Below are 13,654 nucleotides of genomic sequence, written 5' to 3' on the forward strand. Positions count from 1 at the left end.
TATAGGAGGAGTAATAATTCTCACTATCCATTCGGACAGCACTACAAAACGGCGAACGCACTGTATACTCCACTATATAATGAGTAGTGAGTGATTTCGGACACAGCGCAGGTGATTAAGGCTTAGTAAATTCCTCTGTAAGCGCTATATCTATTATTAGTCTGTTTGCTCTTACACCACCCTGGTGTTTGTGCCTAAAGGTGGAAACACCCCAGAATGGTAGATACGCGATAAACACGTACTATTTTGCATTTGAAAGTCGCAGTCCTCTGGAGGTCATTCTCCATAACCCTTTTACTTATATTTTGATGGTCGAAAAGCAAATCCAGGCCTCCTCATGCATTTTGTATTTGTTTTCTTGTTTTCTAGGAGCTGGATAGAAGTTGGAAAGAGTACGATAATCTGGAGGCTGACGTGACTTTGGCTAAGAGGAACCTGCTGGATCAGTTGGAGGCTCTCGGCAGTCCACAGGTAGCTTCAACTTCTCCATTACTGAAAGTAAATGTTGTCTGCTATCATCATACATATAAGACAAGCTGATAAGAAGTGTCTGTGTGTGTTAACAGACCGAACCCCCAAGTCAGCAGCACGTGCAGATTCAAAAGGAGCTATGGAGGATTCAGGACGTAATGGATGCACTGAACAAAAATAAGCCAAAGAGAAGCGCTGAGCCAAGTAACACACATTTTTAACATAAATTCAAACTATATCAAGTCCAAATGTCATAGATTAAATCTTTGCATGACTCTTCTTTTCCCCCCATAGGCTTTCCATCCTCTGGCCTTCAAAAAAAGGAGGTTTGTATATTTTTCTCAGCCCGGCTCTGATTTTCTTTCACACACACACACACACACACACACACACACACTTGAGTTAAATGTCCGTGTTACAGTCAGGGTCCGATATGTGATTCACCTCCAAAGAGTGGCCAGACTTTTACCTCTATCTTGGGAATATTTTCAATCTGTAGGAGTCTGATTCAGTGCCCCCACGTCCTCCACTTCCCCATGTTTATGAGGGCAGAGGGCGCCTGTGCGTGCCCCACCTGCCCGGCCCCAGCCACACTCAGCTCCACCCACCTCGCACAGGCCCTCACCAGCCTGAAGACCGCAAAGCTGCCCAGCGCAATGGCAGTCACAGCGTAAGAGGCTGCTGAACCCTCATCTCATCTCATACCCCCATCATACCCATGCTCCTTCACCAGCAGTGTCCTCTGAGCTTTACTTTACTTTATAATGGGTTTTTTTTTGTGTGTCCCAGTATCCTCATTTATTTTATTCTGGGAAAATCTTTTCGTTTCCTCTGATTTTGATTCTCTTTTGAATTTTGAGGTCAGATTACAGAGTTAACATTTTGCCTCATCATATCTCCCCACATCATTCATGTACATGACACGGTGATGATGTGTGAGTAATATGACGACTTGAAGCCCAATCCTCCCCAGGGTCCAGACTACAGGCTGTATAAGAGTGAGCCGGAGCTGACGACAGTGGCTGAAGTTGATGAGAGCAATGGAGAGGAGAAATCTGAACAGTCTGCTGAGAAAGAGTCCTCGAATACTAAAGGTGCACTGAAGCACTTTTTACCACACCAAATTGGAGTACAAAAGTCATTTCATCCTTCAAACCTCATTTTTCACCAATCCCTTGTTTCAGTGTCCTATCCTGTGGGAGTAGTGAGCCCAAGGACAAAGTCTCCGATGCCAGTGTCCTCCACTATTGCTTCTTATGTGACTCTGAGGAAGGCCAAGAAACCTGAAGCAAAATCAGTAAGTCCCCTTCACTCACCTAATTTTCTGCTGTGGCTTGCTTTAAGAACCATTGCTGAAGCCACATGGGTATACTTCTGTTAACCAGCATTTGTTGAATGAGTTCAGGTTGCTAGTTGTGTAACTTTGGCTGTATGAATGCCAGATAAAGACCAGGGGTGGTGAGTATCACCTGGAGAGCTTCTTGTATGTACAGTGTCTGGCAAAAGTATTCATCCCCCTTGGTGTTTGTCCTGTTTTTTGTCACATTACAAGCTGTAATTAAAATGGATTTTTGGTGGGTTAGCACTATTTGATTTCCACAACATGCCTACCACTTTAAAGGTGCAAATTGTTGCTTTATTGTGACGCAAACAATAATTAAGATGAAAAAAACAGAAATCTGGAGTGTGCATAGGTATTCACCTCCCCAAAGTCAATACTTTGTAGAGCCACCTTTTGCTGCAATTACAGCTGCAAACCTCTTGGAGTATGTCTCTATTAGCTTAGCACATCTAGCCACTGGGATTTTTGCCCATTCCTCAAGGCAAAACTGCTCCAACTCCTTCAAGTTAGATGAGTTGTGTTGTCGTACAGAAATCAAGTTATACCACAGATTCTTAATGGGCTTTGATTAGGTCATTCCAAGACATTTAAATGTTTCCCTTTAAACCACTTCTCCAGTGTAGCTTTAACAGTATGTTTAGGGTCATTGTCCTGCTGGAATGTGAACCTTCATCCCAGTCTCAAACCTCTGGCTGACTCAAACAGGTTTTCCTCCAGAATTGCCCTGTATTTAGTGCCATCCATCTTTCCTTCAGTCCTGACCAGCTTTCCTGTCCCTGCAGATGAAAAACATCCCCACAGCATGATGCTGCCACCACCATGCTTCACTGTAGGAATGGTGTTCTCAGGGTGTTGGGTGCCACACATGGCATTTCCCATGATGGCCAGAAAGATCAATTTTAGTCTTATTTGACCAGAGAACCTTCTTCCATGTATTTGGGGAGTCTGCCACATGCTATTGGACAAACTCCAAACATGTTTATTGAAGCGATGGCTTTTTTCTGGCCAGTCTTCCATAAAGTGGAGTGTACAGCTTAAAGTGGTCCTATGGACAAATACTCCCACCTCCACTGTGGATCTTTGCAGCTCCTTCAGCGTTATCTTTGGTGTCTTTGTTGCATCTCTGATTAATGCCTTCCTTGCCCAGTCTGTGAGTTTTGGTGGGCGGGGCCTTCTCGTCAGGTTTGTAGTGGTGCCATATTCTTTCCATTTTGCTATAATGGATTTAATGGCGCTCCCTGGGATATTCAAAGTTTGGGATATTTTTTATAACCCAACCCTGATCTATACTTCTCCACAACTTTGTCTCTGACATGTTTGGAGGCTCCTTGTCTTTCATGTTACTTGCTCAGTAGTGTTGCAGAATCAGGGTCCTTCCAGAACAGGTTGATTTATACAGACATCATGTGACAGATCATGTGACACTTTGATTGCACACAGGTGGATCTTAAATCAACTATGTGACTTATGAAGTGAATTGGTTGGACCAGCTCTTATTTAGGGGTTTCATATGAAAGAGGGTGAATACCTGTGCACACTCCAGGTAGATTTGTTTTTTCATCTTAATTATTGTTCGTGTTGCAATAAAATAACAATGTGCACCTTTAAAGTGCATATCCTGGACCAATTTCGGGTTTCTTTTATATGAAAGTATGTCCCTTTACACAATCATCCAGAAGGGTAATTTTGCGCAAGGCCATCTGTCTACAGCAGAAAAAAATAAACTAACAAAACGCATCTGGAAAAATCCCAAGGGAGTCTGGAGCCAGATTTGTGACATTACCTGCGGAAGCACCAGCAGGCTGCGCGAGCTTTGCACGGTTTCAGTGCACAGCCTGTGTAGACCAAGCACTCCCGTTTCTCTCTCATTGTCCGGTCTTTTGGGAAACGATGAGTACTAATCCCATCAAGATTGGTGTTGCTACACCCTCCTATGATGCATCTTTTAACCATTTTAATAATTACGTGATAACGTTGAAGAAATTTGCAGAAAATCACCAGGTCGTTTTCTCATAAACAAACCAGCGCTGACGTAGGATTCAGAAGGAGGCGTCCCGCACACGACGTCACAAAAATCAATGTCTCATCTCGTCTTCATCCGCTTATCCGGGGCCGGGTCGCGGGGGCAGCAGTCTGAGCATGGAAGCCCAAACTTCCCTTTCCCCAGACACCTCGGCCAGCTCCTCGGGAAGAACACTGAAGCGTTCCCAGGCCAGCCAAGAGACATAGTCCCTCCAGCGTGTCCTGGGTTTTCCCCGGGGCCTCCTCCCGGGGGGACATGCCTGGAACACCTCCCCAGGGAGGCGTCCAGGAGGCATCCGAAAGAGATGCCCAAGCCACCTCAGCTGATTCCTCTCGATGTGGAGGAGCAGCGGCTCTACTCAGAGCTCCTCCCAAGTGACTGTGCTTCTCACCCTATCTCTAAGGGAGCGCCCAGCCACCCTGCGAAGGAAACTCATTTCGGCCGCTTGTATCCGCGATCTTGTTCTTTCGGTCATTACCCATCTAATAATGAGAAAAATCAATGTTTGCCAGGAAATCCAAATGCCAAGTTTTTTCAGAGGTGGACCAGTTCACCTCAAATGGCTTGATTTCAACTTAATTTTTCTGGTATTGCGCAAGGTAAAAAAAATTGCGCAAAATGTGACAGATATTTGACCAAAGTTGAATATAAAATAGGAGAATTACATCGATCTTGCTCCTGAATTTACCTGTGATATGCACTTTAAAGTTGTAGGCATGTTGTGTAAATCAAATGGTGCTAACCCCCCAAAAATCCATTTTAATTCCAGCTTGTAATGTAGCAAAACAGGACAAACACCAAGGGGGATGAATACTTTTGCAAGACACGTATGTATGTATGTATGTATATCAAGACATCCCAGTAAATACCAGCGTCATACTGGTCCCTTGCATTCTGAATGACAGCTGGTAGGAACACTGTCTTCTCCAACCACAGTTACAGACACTGAATTTCACCTGTCTTGTTCCACCCAGAACCATCTCACCTTAAGACTTAGTGGAAAGGTGTTTAGAGATCTCATTCTCACACACACACACACACACACACACACACACACACACACACACACACACACACACACACACACGTGTGTCTACCCTGAGCAAAACACCACCCTCGGCCCTGAGATCCTCCAAAATGGCCTCTGTTAGAGTTGATAAACATTAACCTGTCTCTAAATACAAGCCAGAAGGAGACTACTTTTGGAAGAACTCTGGGACACCACCTCTGGGTGCAGACATCACTCATGTCCCACACAGGCTGATTGCTCTGGCGATCAGAGGCTTTCCTTTTTCAATCATGTCTCTGTCCAAGTGAAAAGAAACTCAAAGGAGCAAATTTGATGGAGTCTGATGTTCATGAGGCTTTGAGTACCATAAGGGGGCAGGACTGAAGTTTAGACCCCTGCAACATTGTCTTCTGGGTCCACTGTTCTGTGGGTAGTTGTTGTCCAATGACTAGCATTTTCAAATCTAAAGCAGCTCACTCGGGTGTCTTTGAGAGCAGGTCCAAAAAAACAACCCTGGTGCATGCACACACACACACACACACACACACACAGGTTTGATGTGATGAGCAACACTGAGTGAGCCGATCATACAGTCCAAACCAAGCAGCAGAATGGTTAACAAATTTTCTGTGTGCCTCATATGCAAGGCAACATCCAAATGGCATGACAGAAGTATCAGTGGTAGGCATGTGGCCTCAACTGACCTGCGAGTGAATGGGTCATGTTGGCTAAAGCCCCTGCCACAGACCCAAGTTGCATTATCACCTGACAGTCCAAAACGTTCATTAACTCTCTCATTAAAGTGTATGTAATGGTTTAAAATGAATATATATCATTAGTAGCTGCCAAAATGAATTAATAAAGCGGGGGGGAAATATAAATTATTTATTTTCTTATCAAGCTCAAAACTATCAATAAATCGTGGCTTCCGGATACCAGAAAAAGGAAGCCTTGCCCCAGGGCTAATCTCTCATGACGTCACACGTGGAACCTCGGTTATCTGGGTAATTTCGGTTGATCTGACTCCGTGCTTATTTACTCGCTGAAATTGGATATTGTTGGAGGAATCTTGCAGAAAATAACAATGTGAAAGTGATGCGTTGCGTTTGGATGTTCAAGTTCATATACGACAGGACATTTGGTTCATGCATTTCCGAGAAATGACATTAATCTAAAGCGACAGTGGGTGAAGTTTGTGCAAGCGAAGCGGGCAGATTTTGTCGCCTACTAATAAGCAATCTGATTCATCGAGTGTTCGTCACCACCAGAACAACCACATGGGAATTATTGAAGCAAAAAAGAAACCCATTTATTTAATAAATGACATTTGATCTGACGTTTGGACAGTTTGTCAATTTCCCCCATTATTGCACACGCACCAGATGCAAGATTACGAGCAACATTTACACACTCGCGACATCCGATCTTATCATATCTGATGCGCTTTAACAGGAAGAAAAATGCTCACGCGCAATCATGAATTATTTTGTGCTTGGTGCGGTGCTCCGAGTGATGTTGCCCGGCGGCTGTGCAGGCGGTGTGGGATTTATCTTTGTGCACCTGGTGGGACTGTGTTAGCTACGCCATTGGAATCACATCCTGACCCTCTTTTGGTGGATTTTTTTCCTTTCTTTCCCTCAATTGTAAAGCAACCTTGGGTGTGTGAAAGGCACTATATAAGTTGAACTTAATAATAACTATTATTATTATTATTAATTGATACGTGTTAAATGCTGTCAGATTGCAAGACTTGATTTGTTTTTAGTTTTGTTCAGGAAAACAATGAAAGGTAACCACTGCGTTCTGCACATCTCTCTATCTATCCATCTTTCGCGCGCTACAGAGGAAGTGTGTCGTGAACTGGCAGTTTCTTGTCTTGGGGGCTTGAAAAGATAACCGTTTACTCCAGAATATCCTTGATAATCATCTGCCCCTTCATCCAACATATAAGAATCCCAATCACTATCAGAATTCTCCCCAAAATGTGATTACGTATTGAGACTGGTCTAACCACTGCTGCTGCACATGGGAACGAAACTGATACCTGGATTGTTGCATGTGTGACGTCACGCACCCCTTCGGGATCTTCCGGTTCAGTCTCGGCAGATTTTGTGAAAATCAGCTGATCGTATTGATTTTCCATTAATTTATGGCCTTTTGGATCATCTATGGTTCAAAAACACATGGTCAATCAACATGATTGTTGCTTTGTACAAGGAAAAAAAGTGGGGTTTAGGGACATTAAATTCACTTTAAAGTACAACCCCAATTCCAAAAAAGCTGGGACACTGTGTGAAATATGAATAAAAACCGAACGTGAAGATTTACAAATCACGGAAACCCTACATTTCATTGAAAATAGTACAAAGACAACATATCAAATGTTGAAACTGAGAAATTTTATTTTGAAAAATGTAGGCTCATTTTGAATTTGATGTCAGCAACACGTTTCAAAAAAAAGTCTAATTATTGCATTGTTTTTATTTACAGTTTACACAGCATCCTGATTTTTTTGGAACCGAGGTTGTACTTCTTTTTGCCCACCTTCACCAAACGCAGCAATAAATTAACAAAGGAACGTACACATATAGTTGGATCAAACTTATCTAAAGGAGATATTTCAGGTTTTGCTTTGTTTTGGTGAGGTTATTGGTTCTGGTGTGTGGCTTAATAATGGTCCATTTTAAATGAAATCTATAACACAGTTAATTGTGAAGGGGTGTGAAGATTTCCCAAACCCAGTGTCCAGAGGATATAAAAAGTCCATGCACTCCTGTTAAAATGAACAGGTTTCAGGAAGTACAAAACGAAACCAGAATAAATAAATCGTGCCGGATCTTTCTCACCTTGAGTGTGTTACAGCAACCAACAACTTTCAAGTGAAAACCACAAACATTTTAGGGGAAAAAAAGAGAAAACGTACAAGGTGTGCACACCTCTTAGTGAATATATATTTTTAAAAATACAGCACTCTGTCTGTCTGTGTGTTTATGCACATCTTCATCAGAACCGTCCAAACAGTACAGTGGAGCACGTCAGCAGTAGTGTCGAGGGAGTCCGTCAGCGCATGAGTGTGGAGGAGCAGATGGAGCGGATTCGGAGGCACCAGCAGGGCGCGCTGCGAGAGAGAAGGAGGGAAGATGGTTCTCTGTCCCGCAGTCTTTCCTTCACCAAAGACACCCCCTATTACTACACCCTGCAGGTAACAACACCATCCATACGCAAAATCATTAACTGCAACGTGTTGGAGTATTAAATACTCCTGCGTTGTTTGTTTGGGGGTTTTTTTTCCAATATTTTCCAGACTATTTGATGACCATTACAGCACGTGCTGTCGCTTTAATCAGACAAAGTACAATAGACCTTGAAAGTTGGTAAACCCTTTAGAATTTTCTGTATTTCTGCATAAATATGACCTAAAACATCATCAGATTTTCACACAAGTCCTTAAAGTAGATAAAGAGAACCCAGTTAAACAAATGAGACAAAAATATTATACTTGGTCATTTATTTATTGAGGAAAATGATCCAATATTACATATCTGTGAGTGGCAAAAGTATGTGAACTTTTGCTTTCAGTATCTGGTGTGACCCCCTTGTGCAGCAATAACTGCGACCAAACGTTTCCGGGAGCTGTTGATCAGTCCTGCACACCGGCTTGGAGGAATTTTAGCCCATTCCTCCATACAGAACAGCTTCAACTCTGGGATGTTGGTGGGTTTCGTCACATGAACTGCTCGCTTCAGGTCCTTCCACAGCATTTAAATTGGATTAAGGTCAGGACTTTGACTTGGCCATTCCAAAACATTAACTTTTATTCTTCTTTAGCCATTCTTTGGTAGAACGACTTGTGTGCTTAGGGTCGTTGTCTTGCTGCATGACCAACCTTCTCTTGAGATTCAGTTCATGGACAGATGTCCTAACATTTTCCTTTAGAATTCGCTGGTATAATTCAGAATTCATTGTTCCATCAATGATGGCAAGCCATCCTGGCCCAGATGCAGCAAAACAGGCCCAAACCATGATACTACCACCACCATGTTTCACAGATGGGATAAGGTTCTTATGCTGGAATGCAGTGTTTTTTCCTTTCTCCAAACATAACACTTCTCATTTAAACCAAAAAGTTCTATTTTGGTCTCATCTGTCCACAAAACATTTTTCCAATAGTTCCTCCACGTGATCTTCAGCAAACTGCAGACGAGCAGCAATGTTCTTTTTGGAGAGCAGTGGCTTTCTCCTTGTAACCCTGCCATGCACACCATTGTTGTTCAGTGTTCTCTTGATGATGGACTCATGATCATTAACATTAGCCAATGTGAGAGAGGCCTTCAGTTGCTTAGAAGTTGCCCTGGGGTCCTTTGTGACCTCGCCGACTATTACACGCCTTGCTCTTGGAGTGATCTTTGTTGGTCGACCACTCCTGGGGAGGGTAACAATGGTCTTGAATTTCCTCCATTTGTACACAATCTGTCTGACTGTGGATTGGTGGAGTCCAAACTCTTTAGAGATGGTTTTGTAACCTTTTCCAGCCTGATGAGCATCAACAACGCTTTTTCTGAGGTCCTCAGAAATCTCCTTTGTTCATGCCATGATACGCTTCCACAAACATGTGTTGTGAAGATCAGACTTTGATAGATCCCTGTTCTTTAAATAAAACAGGGTGCCCACTCACACCTGATTTCAATCAATGGGATGACAAACACCTGACTCTAATTTCACCTTCAAATTAACTGCTAATCCTAGAGGTTCACATACTTTTGCCACTCACAGATATGTAATATTGGATCATTTTCCTCAATAAATAAATGACCAAGTATAATATTTTTGTCTCATTTGTTTAACTGGGTTCTCTTTATCTACTTTTAGGACTTGTGTGAAAATCTGATAATGTTTTAGGTCATATTTATGCAGAAATGTAGAAAATTGTAAAGGGTTTACAAACTTTCAAGCACCACCGTATATAATTTTTTGCATAAGATGAAGTGTGAGATTCTGATTTGTTGGTGTTTTTATGGTACTCCTGCCATTCTGACAGTTCTGGTGGCTTTTATGGAAGGTAAATGGTTATAATTAAATATAATCGTGAATATTATAATGAATTCAAAGGGACACAATTACAGACATTCAGCTTTAATACCAGCCTGCACTATTAGGATACGAATGTTAATGTTCAGTGTTTTTGTTTTTGTGACTACTGCCTCATAGAGGCGAAGCAAGGCAGTAGCCACTATGTCATCATGTTGTAAGAATGAGTATAACAATAGCGCACTGTGCATACGCATAAGCATTACAATCACCAGAACGGCAAGTCGTGATCTTGATACAAACAGCTGATCTCGCGTTATCAAAGGTACACAAGAACCGAGTGGTGAAGCCACGATGTCATCGTGTTGTAAGAATGAGTGTAACAATACCGAAACTTTGTAACCAATCAGCACTTTTCCTGATCAAGTTCGATTACCCGTTCTACTTCTTGATAAACTTTGGAACCAGAAACGAAATAAGAGAAACCTCGTTATAACTTCGCAGTATTGGAAGATAATTGGCAGATAAAAAGACAAATGAAATTCACCTTGTGGTTTGCCAAGGCTACTGATTCGATATCAAGTATGTGGTGTTTATTTTAAGAAAATTTACCTTTTGATTATCATTAGTACTAAATAACGCTTCTAAGACAATTCATGAACAAGTGCTTTCTTAGCATTTTGAAAATCGATCTCGTTCACAGCACTGTATTTTAAACAAAACGCAGTAAAAAAAAAAAATTGGTAACCAAAATATTCCAAGCCCTGATGCTGCTCACAGCTTGGTGATGCTTGTAAGAGATGAGGAGAGTATAATTGATAACATGTATACTAGTGCATCTCAAAAAATTAGAATATTGTGAAAAAGTTCAATATTTTCCATCAGTTATTTAAGAAAGTGAAAATGTTATATATTATAGACTCATTACACATAAACTAAAATGTTTCAAGCATTTTTCTATTTTAATTTTAATCAGTATGGTATACAGTACAAAAACATTAAAAAAAAAAAAAACCCATCTCAAAATATTAGAATATTTCATTTCGAGTTTGAGTAAAACAGTATGAACACAGTGCATCTCTCAGTCTAGTTCAGTACACACAACCACAATCATGGGGAAGACTGCTGACTTGACTGTTGTCCAGAAGATGATCACTGATGCCCTCCACAAGGAGAGTAAGCCACAAAAGGCCATTGCTGAAAAGGGTGGCTGGAAAAGGTGCACAAGCAACAGGGATGGCCGCAGTCTTGAGAGGATTGTCAAGAAAAGTTGATTCAAGAACTTGGGAGATCTTCACAAGGAGTGGACTGAGGCTGGTGTCAGTGTATCAAGACCCATCACGAACAGACATCTTCAAGAAAGGGGATACAACTTTCGCATTCCTAATATCAAGCTACTCTTGAGCCAGAGACAATGTCAGAAGTGTCTTATCTGGGCTAAGGAGAGAAAGAAATGGACTGTTGCTCAGTGGTCCAAAGTCCTCTTTTCAGATGAAAGTACATTCTGCATTTAATCTGGAAATCATGGTTCTAGAGTCTGGAGGAAGAGTGGAGAGGCACAGAATCCAAGGTGTTTTGAAGCCCAGTGTGAAGTTTCCACAGTCTGTGATGATTTGGGGTGCCATGTCATCTGCTGGTGTTGGTCCACTGTAATTTATCAAGTCCAAAGCCAACACAGCCATCTACCAGGAGATTTTAGAGCACTTCATGCTTCCATCTGCTGATGAGCTTTTTGGAGATGCTAATTTCCTTTTCCAGCAGGACTTGGCACCTACCCACAGTGCCAAAACTACTACCAAATGGTTTGCTGACCATGATATTACTGTGTTTGATTGGCCAGCCAACTTGCCTGACCTGAACCCCATAGAGAATCTATGGGGTATTGTCAAGAGGAAGATGAGAAACACCCGACCCAAAAATACAGATACGCTGAAGGCCACTATCAAAGCAACCTGGGCTTCAATAACACCTTGGCAGTGCCACAGACTGATCACCTCCATGCCACACCGCATTGATACAGTAATTCATGGTAAAGGAGCCCCAACCAAGTATTGAGTGTATAAATGAATATACTTTTCAGAAGTTGGACATTTCTGTATTGTAAATCCTTTTTTTGATTGATCTTGGGGAATATTCTAATAATTTGAAATACTGGATTTCTGATTTTCATGAGCTATAAGCCATAATCATCAAAATTAAAACAAAAAAGGCTTTAAATATTTCACTTTGCATGTAATGAATATAGAATATATGAAAGTTTACCTTTTTGAATTAAATTATGAAAAAAAAGGAACTTTTTCATGGTATTCTAATTTTTTGAGATGCACTAGTATATGCTATATTTACTCTTTGGACATGGGATCAGAAAAAATATTTTATTTATAAGCAGTAGCTATATGTACACACAGGGTATCTATTTTTTCCCCTCCCCATTACGCACACAAATGAATATTGGTGTGTGTGTGTGTGTGTGTGTGTGTGTGTGTGTGTGTGTGTGTGTGTGTGTGTGTGTGTGTGTGTGTTAGATGAGCACAAAAAGAAGGGAGGCTGGATCAGCTGGAGACTCGTACCAGATCAGAGCCACAACATTCAAAGAAAACTGCAAAGCAGTGGAGGTAACTCAGCAAGACCTGGGATGGAAGAAGGCTTTCTTGTTTTGAAACAATTCACTTGCTGTTTTTACCAGAGTCTGTTGTACCTTGTGCTTTTTTCCTCTTTCTCTGTAATCAGCAGGAGCAGGGGAAAGTGATGTCAGGGTCTGAGTTTGGTGAAAAGGTCTTTGAAGCCAGCAGAAGCCCAGAGCACCACAAACCCCTGGGCACTCAGGACAGGTAGGGTGGGTGTGTGTGTGTGTGTGTGTGTGTGTGTGTGTGTGTGTGTGTGTGTGTGTGTGTGTGTATGTGTGTGTATGTGTGTGTGTGTGTGTGTAATTTTCCAAGTACGTACGGTTTGCTGTGTCGTATGTTAGTCTCCAGACTGCAGTGATGGTGCGAGTGGACACAGAGGAAAATGACGATGAAAATCTCTCTGAACAAAGTCAAGATCAGATCAAAGACTCATACAATCTGACCTCCTCCAAACACAGCACGACGATTTCAGGTGAGATCAAGTGCTCTCGTATTAAAGCACGATGGCATTTTGCTGACTGATGGCATTGACAGATTGGTGGCGTGTAAGAGGAATAAAACCCTTTGGGACGTGATGTCATCAGACAAACTCTCTTGTTTTATTCCCCAGTTATTTTACTGATAAATTGTTTGTCTCTCTGACAGTCAGTGTGTGTTTTTATGTCTAATGGCTTAATGCATGTTCTTAATCTGTATGATGAACATTTTGTGCTTTGGTGCCTGTTTATGGTCTTGTTTTGTCAAATGGTTTGCAGTGAACAGCCTTTCCAGTTCGCCTCAGTCTCCAAGCTCCTCTCCTCTTCCTTCCTCCCCTCCTCACCTCCCTGACGGTTCCCACTTCATGTGTGTGTAGTGGAGAAAAAAAGTACAGTAAGGGTTTACTGTCCTGTTATAATTCACTGTGATACTTTACTGATGCTGTTGGAAACGGTCATGACTGGAATCTAAATGTCGTTCTGATGAATGAATACAGTGTTAAATTTATTAATTAATCACTTCAGTAAATCAATAGATAAAAGGTAGTTGGTTTTTAAAGATAATCATGTTCATGTGTATTTGCACCATAAAGTGAAAGAAAACAAACACTGAGTGGAAAATAAAATGTCTGGGTTTAGAGAACACCACTGTTTGTCACAAGGTCACGCACTGATTCA

The 13,654-nt window shown here is 41.7% G+C and overlaps 1 protein-coding gene across 6 annotated transcripts in view; it reads left to right on the forward strand.

Moving 5' to 3' along the window:
- plekha5 (pleckstrin homology domain containing, family A member 5) overlaps positions 1–13,654 on the forward strand; it is a 249,641-nt gene that overhangs the window by 231,021 nt on the left and 4,966 nt on the right. For 4 of the 6 annotated variants that reach the window (XR_009651086.1, XM_060903845.1, XM_060903847.1 and 1 more), the window contains 10 exons: positions 370–471; positions 567–675; positions 766–797; positions 1,445–1,565; positions 1,656–1,768; positions 7,853–8,047; positions 12,399–12,488; positions 12,604–12,704; positions 12,842–12,972; positions 13,256–13,365. Coding sequence is in view for 5 of the 6 variants with exons in the window: in XM_060903845.1 (XP_060759828.1) it covers positions 370–471; positions 567–675; positions 766–797; positions 1,445–1,565; positions 1,656–1,768; positions 7,853–8,047; positions 12,399–12,488; positions 12,604–12,704; positions 12,842–12,972; positions 13,256–13,353 (1,092 nt within the window). In the remaining variant the exon portion in view is untranslated. Of the gene's footprint in view, positions 1–369; positions 472–566; positions 676–765; positions 798–970; positions 1,142–1,444; positions 1,566–1,655; positions 1,769–7,852; positions 8,048–12,398; positions 12,489–12,603; positions 12,705–12,841; positions 12,973–13,255; positions 13,371–13,654 lie in introns of all 6 variants that reach the window. The other 2 variants (XM_060903850.1, XM_060903846.1) reach the window with 2 other exon arrangements.

This window comes from Neoarius graeffei, chromosome 21 (genome assembly GCF_027579695.1).
Source record: "Neoarius graeffei isolate fNeoGra1 chromosome 21, fNeoGra1.pri, whole genome shotgun sequence".
NCBI lineage: Eukaryota > Metazoa > Chordata > Actinopteri > Siluriformes > Ariidae > Neoarius > Neoarius graeffei.